General features: G+C 34.1%; 1 protein-coding gene across 1 annotated transcript; it reads left to right on the top strand.

Annotated features, from left to right (window-relative positions):
- Positions 1-7,799: 7,799 nt before the first annotated feature.
- Positions 7,800-11,752, top strand: LOC139977665 (uncharacterized). Its single transcript, XM_071987150.1, has 4 exons — positions 7,800-8,960; positions 10,292-10,455; positions 10,740-10,807; positions 11,188-11,752. The coding sequence occupies exons 1-4, from the start codon at positions 8,865-8,867 to the stop codon at positions 11,274-11,276; spliced, it is 417 nt and encodes a 138-aa protein (XP_071843251.1). The 5' UTR covers positions 7,800-8,864; the 3' UTR covers positions 11,277-11,752.
- The last annotated feature ends 699 nt before the right edge of the window (positions 11,753-12,451 follow it).

The following is a 12,451-nucleotide window of genomic DNA, read 5'->3' as shown; positions in this document are numbered from 1 at the left end:
GCTACCTTTTCATATATTTACACGAATAGCTGATGTCGTTATGGACGTATGCAGTTGGTCAATTACTATCGATACTTAATACATTCAGTCAGTAATCAGAGTGCTTCTTTTTATCGTTATTGTACAATCTTTAAACACTTGGCAAAATCGGTGAAATGCACTGTGGGAGCTCAAACCATTACCCGAGTTCAGTACACCGCAGATTGGATATCCTCTGAAAATCCGTTTTAAAAAATATTCATAAGGCAGCAATCAAATTGCTTGTAGAAAAGAAGAGATGTTTAATGTTCAATAAATATCTTTTTGTGCTAATGTCGGACTTGAGAGGGGATGAAATTCTTAAAATTGTTTACCTTGGGCTGAAAATACAAACGAAATGTGAGTACAAACCTTTATATTTCGAATTGCAAATTTTACGTATTTTAAAAGGTACTACCTCCATTGTTGACAGATGGCATAAAGCAAATTGAACAATGATTTGGGGCTAAATCCGAAGTTGTTTAATCATTCTTGGTCGAATTAAAAGTGACATTTTAGAAGGTGCCATTGGTGACCGTCATCAACGTTTTTATTGGGTAGTTAAGTACAAATGTACTTTTATGTGCACGACAGATATTCTACTGTGTGGTGTATGAAGAATTAAGGGACCTCGTGTTTCTGATTTAAGCTTTCAATATGCAGAAAATTGTTTACGATTACAATGTCGTTTCCTTAAATTTTGGAGGACTGAAGCTTTCCAAAGTAGAGTAGTACTAGTTCAACTACACAGTACTAGGCCTATGTTGATATTAGTTTACTACTGACTTCTGCCACTGGTGGGTGTCAGCACTGATAATACCCCCACTAGCCAGAACCCCAGTATATATTATAGTACTTGAAAATTAGTTAAGCTTTTTAAACAAGGTACTATCTTGGTCTGTAGGCTTTATTAAGTACTGAGTAGTTTTACCCCTGTTGATTCCATCTGGTGTACCTAGATATATAGGCCCACCTGCTTATTCTGGATCAAGTTTCTGTAGGCTACAGATAGATCGAGTCAGTGACAAATCAACATTGGTTCTTTACTTTGTGGCAAGAGCTGGGCCCCCATTTTAGTAGGTGAAGAGATATTTCATGAAAAGCTTTTGTACTATAACTGTCGTTTTTTCAACACTACAGTACCGCTCACGTATAACTGGACATGTTTACGCGCACATGATTGTAAAAAGACTTATAAACAAATACAATTGCGTATAAACTCGTTGACAAACAATTGCCGCATAGACACCTCGTATAATCCCTGTACGAGTTCACCGAAACACCCCTTTTCCCTACCACCTGAGCAAAACCGTCTTTTATAAATTATTGTACTATACAGTACTTTACATTTGATACAAAATTTACTTCTACAAAAGCTTCCCAAAATGTGTATGTGTCGCAGTAGGTTAAGTTTTAACCGTACAGCACAGTATCATTAATAATTTGCATATTACACCAAAATTTACACTCGACGTCCAGATGGCGGGAAATGTACCATCATGTTCAATGTGTTGTGTCGTTCCCATAGTGCAATAAAACTTAGGCAAGTTCGCGTGTAAAAACTCGGGTTTTTCCACGTGTTATATAAATAGAAGTTTTACGTAAGCGGAGCGAGTTTCGGGGCGGCGCGTTGATTGTGAGGAAGCACTTATCTAAGCATAAGTAATTGTGAACAAATATCGTACGGTTTTTCTTCAGAAAATAATTTTGACTAGTAATTGGAATCTCAATGTATTAAGAATAACTGGGTCTACCCTTATCATTGTATTTTGGGGGAAGTCAGATCTTCAAGTGCAAAATATTGTGTTTTTTTTTTCATTTAAGGTTATCGTGGTTTTAATTGCGAGGTGTATACGGCGTAACTTTCGATGTAGGCTAAGAGGTAGGATCGGCCAAGGCCTACCTAGTTCTCTAGAATTGTTACCTAAATTTAATTTAATGCCTAACGGGAGGAACTCGTACAAATAGTAACAGACAGGGGAAATTGTCGTAATTAATATAGTTTCCTTGCTAAAGTTTTTGTACTGATTGAATCGATCGTTTGTGCTCCTACAGTGTCGTGTTTTCTTCCTTACTCTTATTCCAATCGGCTTAAATAGCCTACATGCTAACTCTGTGGTTGAATATTTTGGAAATTCATTAATTGAGCTAGGTGCGATACTGAGTTTACCGACTATTTTCTTCATCAGAGTATATTCTAACCCACAGAAGCTCTGCTATGTAAGGCGGCCGCGAACACCCTACGTCTACAGATTGTACGAGAATGTACGTTTTTACGTGCGTATAATCCCTATTCAGGGGCATTGGAGCGAAGCCCTAAGCCGCGTAGACACGGCGTAGACACCTCGTAGACACTGCGTAGAAAGTTGCGTACAGAAACGTATAACAAAGTATAATCGCTTAGATAAACGTAGAGTATACGTAGTATTTTTTTGGTGTGAATTCATATTGCAGTAATGTTTTTGTTCCGATTGTGCATATGCGTACGTAACCTTGCAATGACGTTCTTCACTTTGTACTGCCGTACATTGCTGTCATTTTCACAGAAAAAATGCTGTTAGAAGTTCCCCTATGTTCCAAATTATGTGTTATGTAATATGGGCTTGTTGAAAGAATATCTACTGTTACTTTTAAGATTAATGTAAAGTCATTTGTCATGTGCCTTGTTATATTGTCTGCTATTATCCAACGTTCTCTTAACACTTTATGTGTGTTTTCTTTCATTTTCAGGACTATGCATCTGCATCCCAGGGGGATGGTTTCTCCTATGTGGGCACTTGACATATAGTACTTGCATGATTATTTGAAAACAGTTTAGCCTGACATTACTTCAAATTGCTTTGCTTCCTTAATGTGTTTGTTTACACAATACTCATAAAACATATGAACTAACATGCAAAATGTAAAATAAAACCCATCAAAAAAATATCTACTTTGTCATGCGTCATGTGGCAATTCATTTTGACAAATATTGGTACAATTCCACGTTTTTGTTTTTGATAGTCTAACTCAAGTCAAATCAAAACAAAGCTCAAGTCAAATTAATCACCCACTCCTTACCATCTTGCATATGTTGCACCTTCTCTATTTTCCAGACATTCATACCACAGAAAAAAACATTCTTTCATGAAAGATGTTTAAATCTACAGTTTGTTTAATTCACATTAGGTACAGCATTGATGGAGCTCCTTTCCTCAATTTTAAGATCATGTTATCTTTATTTGAGCTTTTGCAAATTGATAAAGTAGACACTACGGTTGCAATTTCTGCTTGGTTATGTTCTTTCCTAATAGATTTGTCTATTTTTGATGGCTCTTATATCATTGCAGCAAATTTCAGTGAAATTTCACACTAAAATATGTGTCTCCATCCTAAAAGAAATTATGAGGCATTGGTTCAGTGAGAAATGATATTGTTTTTCAAACTATCTTTGCCATAAATATTTTTTAACCTCTTTAATTTTATGAAATATATCATTATCATTATTTCTTTTTACGTTTTTTTTAGTCTTTCAGGTAAAAAAAATCATCCAATAAAAGAGAAATCAATTTACAAGCGATTCTTTGTTTGTCAGTGTTAGTCACATGTGTCAAAAATTAGATATTGTACCTTATACCAAATGTCAATAAGACTACTAATATTTAGAGCTCCTTGAAGACAGATATAGTTTAGAAAAAAAAAAGGATCAGGGGGACACTGAAGTCCCCATCAAGGACCCTATAGGAGAAGACAAAAACCTGAAGACACATACACTCAGACCCGATAAAAATGATTAAAGTGCTTGGCCAAAGCACTCTTAAACCAATTCACACTACTTGCAAGTACAACTTTCTCAGGCAAACCGGCCCACTCATTCACAACCCTAACTATATAGAAAAAAGTTATGCCGAATATTGATCCTACTTTGTGACTTTTGGAGTTTAACACAATGCCCTCTGGTACAACTACTATAAGAAAACACGAACAATTCAGTGAAGGATAAATTGTCACAACCATACACAATCTTGAAAACCTGAATTAGGTCGCAACGTAACCTCCTAAGCTCCAGTGTGGTGAGAATTAACAGTTGTAACCGCTTATAATTATGAATACTCTTTAAGAAACTCATCATTCTAGTAGCCCTCTCCTGGACCTTTTCGAGTACTTCCTTATCCTTAGCAAAATATGGGTTTCAAGCCTGGACAGCATAATCCATACGCCTAACCAACTGTTTATAAAGCCTAACTACTTAATATACCGCCAATATAGTATCCCTCATTTTTTTCCAGTCAGTCCACAGCAGGGATGTCCACTGATAGCTCAGTGTGCTCCATGCTCGAATTGTAGCCTACAAATAAATCAGACGGGCCAGTTACAATGTACAGTTACTGAATCTCGACCAAAAGTACTGCTTCGATTGGAGATTAGACGTAGCGAGCATCTTCAGGTTATTACAGGCGAAACCATTCACAGAAAAATGAAAAAATGGGCACTTGGAACACATCTACATCTGTTGAATACACCTTCGACGCATGTGGCGGTTTTGCAGATATAAGATGTCTGGCACAAGATGGCATAAACTGTTTACACCGTAAAGACAGTAACATCAGGTTAACCCCTGGTTAGTCCAAATTAAGTGTCATTTAATGCGTCTATCAATTGATCTTTTTAAATTATTGTGACCGCGTTTGTCAATACAAAACTACATATAAACACCTCGGTAACAGTTTCAGAAAGATAACGTTCGTTTCAGATGATAAGGGAAACAGGTGTCTACTATTCTAGGTGGTGTCTTTTAGTCAAAAGAATGGCTCGAAATACAAGCAAGTGTTTAACAGAAAACGCTAAGCACAAGGAATTCCAGCTTTATCAAGAGTGTATTAAATGAGTATATATATATATATATATATATATATATATATTCATTTATATATATATATATATATATATATATATATATATATATATATATATATATTCATTTATATATTTATTTATATATATATATATATATAATATATATATATATATATTCGACTGCCAAGTATTGCTGACGAAGGTCCCAGGAGGACCGAAAATTCCAATATATTATATAAAACTATACTCCTTATTTGTCAATTTTTAGTCATATCTTATTTGTCTGGATTTTTAATTATATATATATATATATATATATATATACACACATATACATATACATAAACATATACCCTACATATATATACGTATATCATATAAACAACATGTTGGCATAATCTAACTTATAGGCATCCTTGAAATAAACTGAAATTAATTCATGAATTAATTTCAATTTATTAGACGTATTTTGACTTTAAATGGTTAAAAGTTGTTGCATGAAATGGAAAACTATACTTATAAAATAAGAAAACAACTGGGCATGGGTCCTGTAATTAAATTAGATCATAGGGAGACCAAAGTAAATACTGTTTAATTGTGGCCCCTGCAGTGATAAACTCGCTAAGACTTTAGGCAGTTACATTAAGGGGTTGTGTAATGACAATATACATATCAAAATAATTTGTCTGCAAAAGAAAATCTCTGCTCTGTTCAATTTCAAGGATGCCTATAAGTTAGATTATGCCAACAATGTTGTTTCTAGGATTAACTGTCCAGGCTGTGATTCCTTTTATGTCGGAGAAACCAATAGACGGCTTAATGATAGGTTCAACGAACATCTGGTGAGCTCCTTTGGTGGTCAGAAAGGCACTATTAACCTTCATTGTACTGCGCACAAACATAATCTGCCTACTTTTGTTGATCATTGTGCCGCTATTGGTAATGAACCCCATTGATTCAGGAGGAGGAATAAAGAGAGTCTCCTAATAAAAGACTTAAATGCTGACCTAAATAGAAATGTATCGAGCTACGGGTTGGAGCTATTCTAATCCATATATACTTTTTATTGCTGGTTGTTCTAATCATTCCTAGTTTAAAAATCACTCATGCTTATCACTATTGTCGTCTTTGGATGTTTATTAGCCCTTGTATTTAATTGATCTTGTACAATTGCCTGACGATGGAGAGGAGACCACTCCGAAATATAGCAGTATGTCGTTGTTAAAAATATTCGCTTCTTTATCTTTTATATTATATTATATTATATATATATATATATATATATATATATATATATATATATATATATAATATAATATAAAGATATATATATATATATATATATATATATATATACATATATATATATATATATATATATATATATATATATATATTATGACTTAATACTAACCTACCTTTTTGAATTCCCAACAACACTGTAGGTTAGTTAGTAGCATGTGTTCAATACAGAACTGAGACATGACATACCAAATGTTGTAGTAATAAGATACACTTGTTGACTATATGGAAGTTGGAAGAAGGTGTAAATAAAATAATAATCATTTATTTTCAAGGGATTCGTCCAATGTGTTCATCCCAAAATTGATCCTAACAATCAATGTTTTATACATTTTTAAAAAGAGAGCTGCAATGAAGACAGCACACAGCCGATCAGCTCTTCAATGAAAGTGATTGTAACGTGTGCTTTGACTACCTCAGGAATATTAACTCTTAGCCTCGCCGTAATTTGCTGCAAGCTACATCGACGTCACGGTGGACGGAAAGGTATATGTAAATTAGTTTTCCTTTCGGGTTGTGTATACTTTGAAGATACATTTTGAATTATGTTTATTAACATCTTCAAAAAAATAAAAGAAAACATGCAGCATTCCTTCCTTATAGTAACATCAATGTAGACGAAAATTAATTGAAGCTCTGAAGGGAAAAGGGAGTTGTTGATTTACCTTCTTAGTATATGCCACACAGCATGTCGTACTAATTGGTACTTTTTCGTTTAGGTGCCATGTCAGTGTTACTAGACAAGTTAACATATGTCGTGTTTTTTGACGTGTTTCAAGTTTAGTGTCTAAAACATCAACTCGACAAGTAGATATATTAGTTTTGACATGATTTATATTAGGGTTACTCGATAATTCGGCAGATACCATGTTTTGAGCTTTTTTTCAATCTACCCCCTTCATGGGGTTACGATGCAGTTCGACAATGTAATGTTTTCCTGCAACTTATCATGTTTGTGAAACTTTATAAATCGACAAATACATATTTGCCCAAGAGCGCAACCCTCATTTTCGCGACGTGAAGTAAAATGTACGGTGTTATATATACTTGTAGTCCTGTGAGAGGGGTGTTAGAGTGGGGTGTTTCCTCTCACATGTGAGAAGCGTCACATGTTACATCATACGTCGACATTTAAGAGATTATTGTTATTACAGAAATAACAACCTCGCTTTTTCTTCATAATTGTGAAAGGGTTTGCAGTAAACAATAGTTGTACCTTTTAGATATTATTGAAGCAGCTGAATGTAAATTCAAAACCAATTTTTATTGTTAAATTGTTTCCTGTTTTATTGTGCAGTAAGTTACACTCTGTCTGAAAGAGTCTTTTTCAGTATTAGTTTGAACACTAATTTCAATTCGTTTGGTTCATGTATTTATTATTATATGTTTTTATCTGCTTTTAAACTTGTATCAACATCAACATTTGGTTTCTTTCGCGAATTTGTTGTAGAAACATGCCTGCCTAAATGAATAAGTTTCTTGTTAGAGTATTAATTTATATTCTTACCAGATCAAGTAATGGAATGATGATAAGCCTCTATGAAGAAAGTCATCGTATTGCGTCATTGAGAGGGAGTCATTGATGGAAATAAATTACATAACCATTTGAAATAATCGTCTTTCTCATATTCTTTCTCGATAGGAACCCTGTTGAAAGAAGTAAAACAGAATACGTTGTTGGAAGAACTGACAGATATCTCTACAATAAACAGTTATTGTAGTGACTGTCAGTACACGATAACGTACACAGATAACGTTATATCACATGTAAATAATGCTGATGATATGATTGCTGCATTATCCAAGGGCGAGCAGGGTAACCGAGTATTATTTGTTGGCGAGCCTGGTATTGGCAAATCACATTTATTTCGGGATATATCAAGAAAATGGAGCAAAGGAGAAATTTTTAAAGATTATATTCTGATCTATTTTCAACTTGAGAATGTTCCAAAAGATGCTTGCATATTGGAGGAACTCATGACATTTTTGGGACCCAAAAAGTCTGTGGCAGAAGCTAACAGAATTATTTTAGAACTTCAAAGAAAAAAGAGCATTGTGATGTTAGATGGAATAAGCAATTGGTCAAGGCTTCATAATAATGCAAGAAATGATGACAAGGGGGAGAGATTAACTATAAAGCAGGTATTAGATGGTGATGTTGCTGACTTTAGCAAGAGGAATATTTGGGTCACTTCCCGTAAACTTGACCATTACGTAAAAATTATGAACACAACTTACACAAGGGTAGACGTGGTCGGGTTTACTGAGTCACACAGAAATTTGTTCTTCAAAAGATTTAGGCAACTAAAAGAAAGTAAACAGAATGACAAAGAGAGGCAAAAACATGTTCGTTTGGAAAGAAAACAACGGGAAGAAAAACGCAAAGAATGTGACCCTGAAGAAAGACCCTTGAATGTCAAACATTCAGAAGATATATCGAGTGCTTGGCAAACTCATATAGAAGATGAAATTACCGATGGATGTAGTGATTATCTTCTTAGATCTCCATTAATTGCAAGGTTGTTTGCCTCTTTTACGTAAATAACTGCAATTAAGATAACAAACCACTGGCGGATCATTTGTTCCGGTTTAGTACAGAGAAGAAGCAGAGCACGGAGACTCTTATAAAATCTGGTAACTTTGATCTATTAGCATGTTTGCTGGAAGTAGGGACACATGGTGAAGAGGAGTACAGGAAATACGCTAACATGTTACACATGAAGAAGTTACTGTTCAGGCACATGACAGATGAGTATCACCAGGAGGCAATTCCACACTTGTTGAAGAGCTGTAAAGAGACAAAGGTAAGGATTATTATATTTATGAAAAGAGAAAATGCAAGTATTGTTTTATTTATATAGATTATACTCAAGCATCCTTGTGAATAACTTTTGAGATATATATCCTGAATTACACATTATATTATAAAGTAATAACCTAAAGTCACGGACTGCCGGTATGGGTAGGATTGTATGTTGAATGGGGTTTCCCTCCCCTTTGAGATATATTTGAACATCAACAAGCCATCACCAGAAGTTTTTTTCACGTGGTAGATTAGGGCATAAGGTGCGTTGAACTTAAATATCTAAAACAGGTAGGCGGAGTTTCGTGAATTGTGCTGCTATTTCTAATATCGCTGAAGTATTCAAATTTGCATTAGTTTCATTTTGTTACATTTTGGTGACTTTGTTTGGTTGTCAGATTGAAATTCCAAAATTTCGAACTACACTATATCAGATAAGAAATAGATTATTTAATACACTGTGACACGGTATTAATTCTGAAACAAAAATTATTAAAGTAAAATCAAACGCCATATATAGATTGGTAGTTATAAAAAAAACGAACTACGTCAAATTTGTCAATTTGTTTATGAAAGAAACGTTTTAGGAGTCTTATTTGTATTAGAAAGATATCAAAGTACACTAATGCGTGTGCTATAAATGTGAACCACTGTTTTCTCTTGCCTTTGAGATAGATATTTTGAAACTTTATCGTTACCAACTATTGTTCATAGTTAGAATAAACAACCATGTGGATTAGAAAGCAAGCAAAAATAGTGAAATTTACAACTTTTCAGAGAGAAGTTTCAAATAAAATATAATTATCCAGTTCTTAAATTGTGTGATCGATATGCTTAAGTCCTCAGTCAAATCGTTGCATATCCATGTAAGAAACTCGTCCCTCTTGCCATACATGGCGTTAACTTGGCCGTATCAGCCTCATTATGTTCCCCTCAGCAGGGACACATGCGGGGTTACCATGAAGATCCTGCTATGATCGATACTACCTATCTATCATTTCTATATTTACATGTACAGGCTTAACGCGTTAAGGATAAGCAGTTTCATAACATTTTTCCCTCTCATATTGAGGAGTGTGCGTTCACATGCAGACATAGTTATCACATATCGTTCAGTATTATTCGAAGTTTTTTTCCGAACCCATCACACGCCGAGTATCCCTGTTGTCAGATCTGCCGCATGGGAATGCATTTGAGCCTCACAAACTCTTTTTGTTGTGCCTCAAAATACATCACAATCAACTCGAACGGCGAAAATACTGTTTTCTAATATAATAACGTAATGCCGAAACAAAAACATATTCATTGTTTAATTTTATTTTATGCCAACAGATCACGATTGGTTCTTTGGAGATACATGGAGACTTTCCAATTGTTCAATTGAGCAATTTACCAACCATCTACGAACGGCTTGTCTTTCACGGGGTTAATTTAGCAGAAAAAGATCAATTCAAAGCTGTCATTAGAACCTATCAACAGATGAAGATAACAATAGAGTCAGTAGATTTTAATCCTATCTGCTTTCTCCACATGTGTTTTGGACACTTCGCTTTTCTCTACAGTGTTGTGTAGCGTTAGTACCCATGAGACATTTCTAGGTGTTAATTGTTTTTCACCCCTTAAACAATCATAAACAACTATATTGATATATGTTGATGCCCTTTCTGAAGTCATCGAAAACTACATTTTTATGGAGTATAAAGAGTACCAAATGCGATACATAAGTTAGAAAGTCGGCCTGTATAAATTCATAGAACTGTTAACCTTTTCTTTCTAAAAGGTTTCATAACAGCAAAGTTCCAGAAAAATTTTCTGAAGACGAACTACAGAATATTGGTAATTTAGAAGGTAATATCGAGTTTATACATTTTAAGCACCTTAAGAAAAAAGTTAAACGATGTGGTGGAACCTAATTAGTATTTTATCCTCCGTTATTAAAATATAAAAATAATTTCATAATGCACCATGTCAATTGTGTGCTACACCAATAAAATGATTTTGCTTCCGTTAACAATTAAGTCTCTGTATAATCTTTGGAAACAAAGTGATTATCGATGACCACTTCGTATTTATAATGAAATAATGAAAGCAGTACAAAACAGGTATTATAATTGAAAAACTTCAGTTGTTTTTTAAAAGATTGAATTCAGTTTTTTGAATGAAATAATGTGCTATATCATATGTAAAATCAGCTATTTTAATAATGAATGTTTTATTGTACTTGGCAGTGTTACGCACAAATGAAAGTAATACTTTCGAACGATTATCCGAAGATGGAGAGTGGAATAAAATGACAACAGCGACAAGTGAAGTATAGCACCTACAATAGAAACAACATAATGAAACATGAAGAAGCGCGGCAAACAGTCTATTTGTTTTGTAAAGGTCACGAGACCAAAACAACAAATCATATAAATCACATTTAAGATGCAGTGTCAAACAGTGACAAATTTGTTAAGAAAAATGGCTTCTTGTTTCACTGAAGTTATGCTAACCAAACCGGTTGCATACACATCTGTTTGATGAATCCTTTACCAATTTAATCGTAGTACAAGTAGACACTACGTTCGACTATGTGGGAAAAGCACTTCATATAAAATAATCGAGTTACATCTTTCAATGCATCCGATATGTACATCGGATGATTGTACCCAAGGAATGATTATTTAAGTGTAAAATTATACCAGATCCGAGTTGAACGAGGATCATTATATTAATTATTCAATATGTTCAATGTTAGTGGTCATGAACTGTAGATGATTAATATATTTATCATTTGTAAGACTGAGCCAGATCCTAACAGGCATATCTCAATCAAGTGGCATCTTGACAAGAAATATTAAGATGGTGCAGTTAGAACTATATCATTTTGATGAACATATAATTACTTTTTTAGTATATGCTAAAATTTGGCATATAAATACAACGATGTATATGCGATCTTAAGACTTTATATAACTATACAGAAGCATGAGTTCTATGATATTGCTTTTCATAGTCGGGTGGGCCTTGTTTTTAAGGAAAAACGTTAACTTACTCTAATGTAGTTTGCTAAATTGTATAAAGTATACTCTTTGAATAAACATGTACTAGGAATTGGCTTTCAGTTGATCCTCTCTCTATTAGAATAATCTTCAGTGTAATATTTAAAATGGATAACATCATACTTCTTTTATATTTTGCTCACTTTATTTAGTTCAGTCTTCCATCTATACTTTATATAACTACGTAACGGAAAGCTGCGTTGTTGACTGTTCCAATAGAGCATACTTTGGAATTTCATAGTTTTGCAATACATGTAAATTGGGTTATGAAGGTACAAAGACCCAATCGCGATAGCGTACGGAGTCATCTAGCAGCGACTATCGTGATAATGTAAAGAGTTGTTGATCAATATGTACGAGTCAACTCATTTGAAAGCGCCAATGGAACTCATCCGAATAAAAAGTTGACGTGAAATTGACAATGGGCGCCGTTGCTTATATAGTCTGT

The sequence above is a fragment of the Apostichopus japonicus genome, chromosome 12, assembly GCF_037975245.1.
Source record: "Apostichopus japonicus isolate 1M-3 chromosome 12, ASM3797524v1, whole genome shotgun sequence".
NCBI lineage: Eukaryota > Metazoa > Echinodermata > Holothuroidea > Aspidochirotida > Stichopodidae > Apostichopus > Apostichopus japonicus.
The sequence above is the reverse complement of the archived record's forward strand: the minus strand, read 5'-3'. Positions and strand labels throughout refer to the sequence as shown.

Excerpts from the sequence above, each read along its gene's own strand:
- LOC139977665 (XM_071987150.1), top strand. The coding sequence starts at position 8,865 with ATGTTACACATGAAGAAGTTACTGTTCAGGCACATGACAGATGAGTAT. Across the intron at positions 8,961-10,291 it reads AGAGCTGTAAAGAGACAAAG|ATCACGATTGGTTCTTTGGA; the intron begins GTAAGGATTATT and ends TTATGCCAACAG. Across the intron at positions 10,456-10,739 it reads CAGATGAAGATAACAATAGA|GTTTCATAACAGCAAAGTTC; the intron begins GTCAGTAGATTT and ends TCTTTCTAAAAG.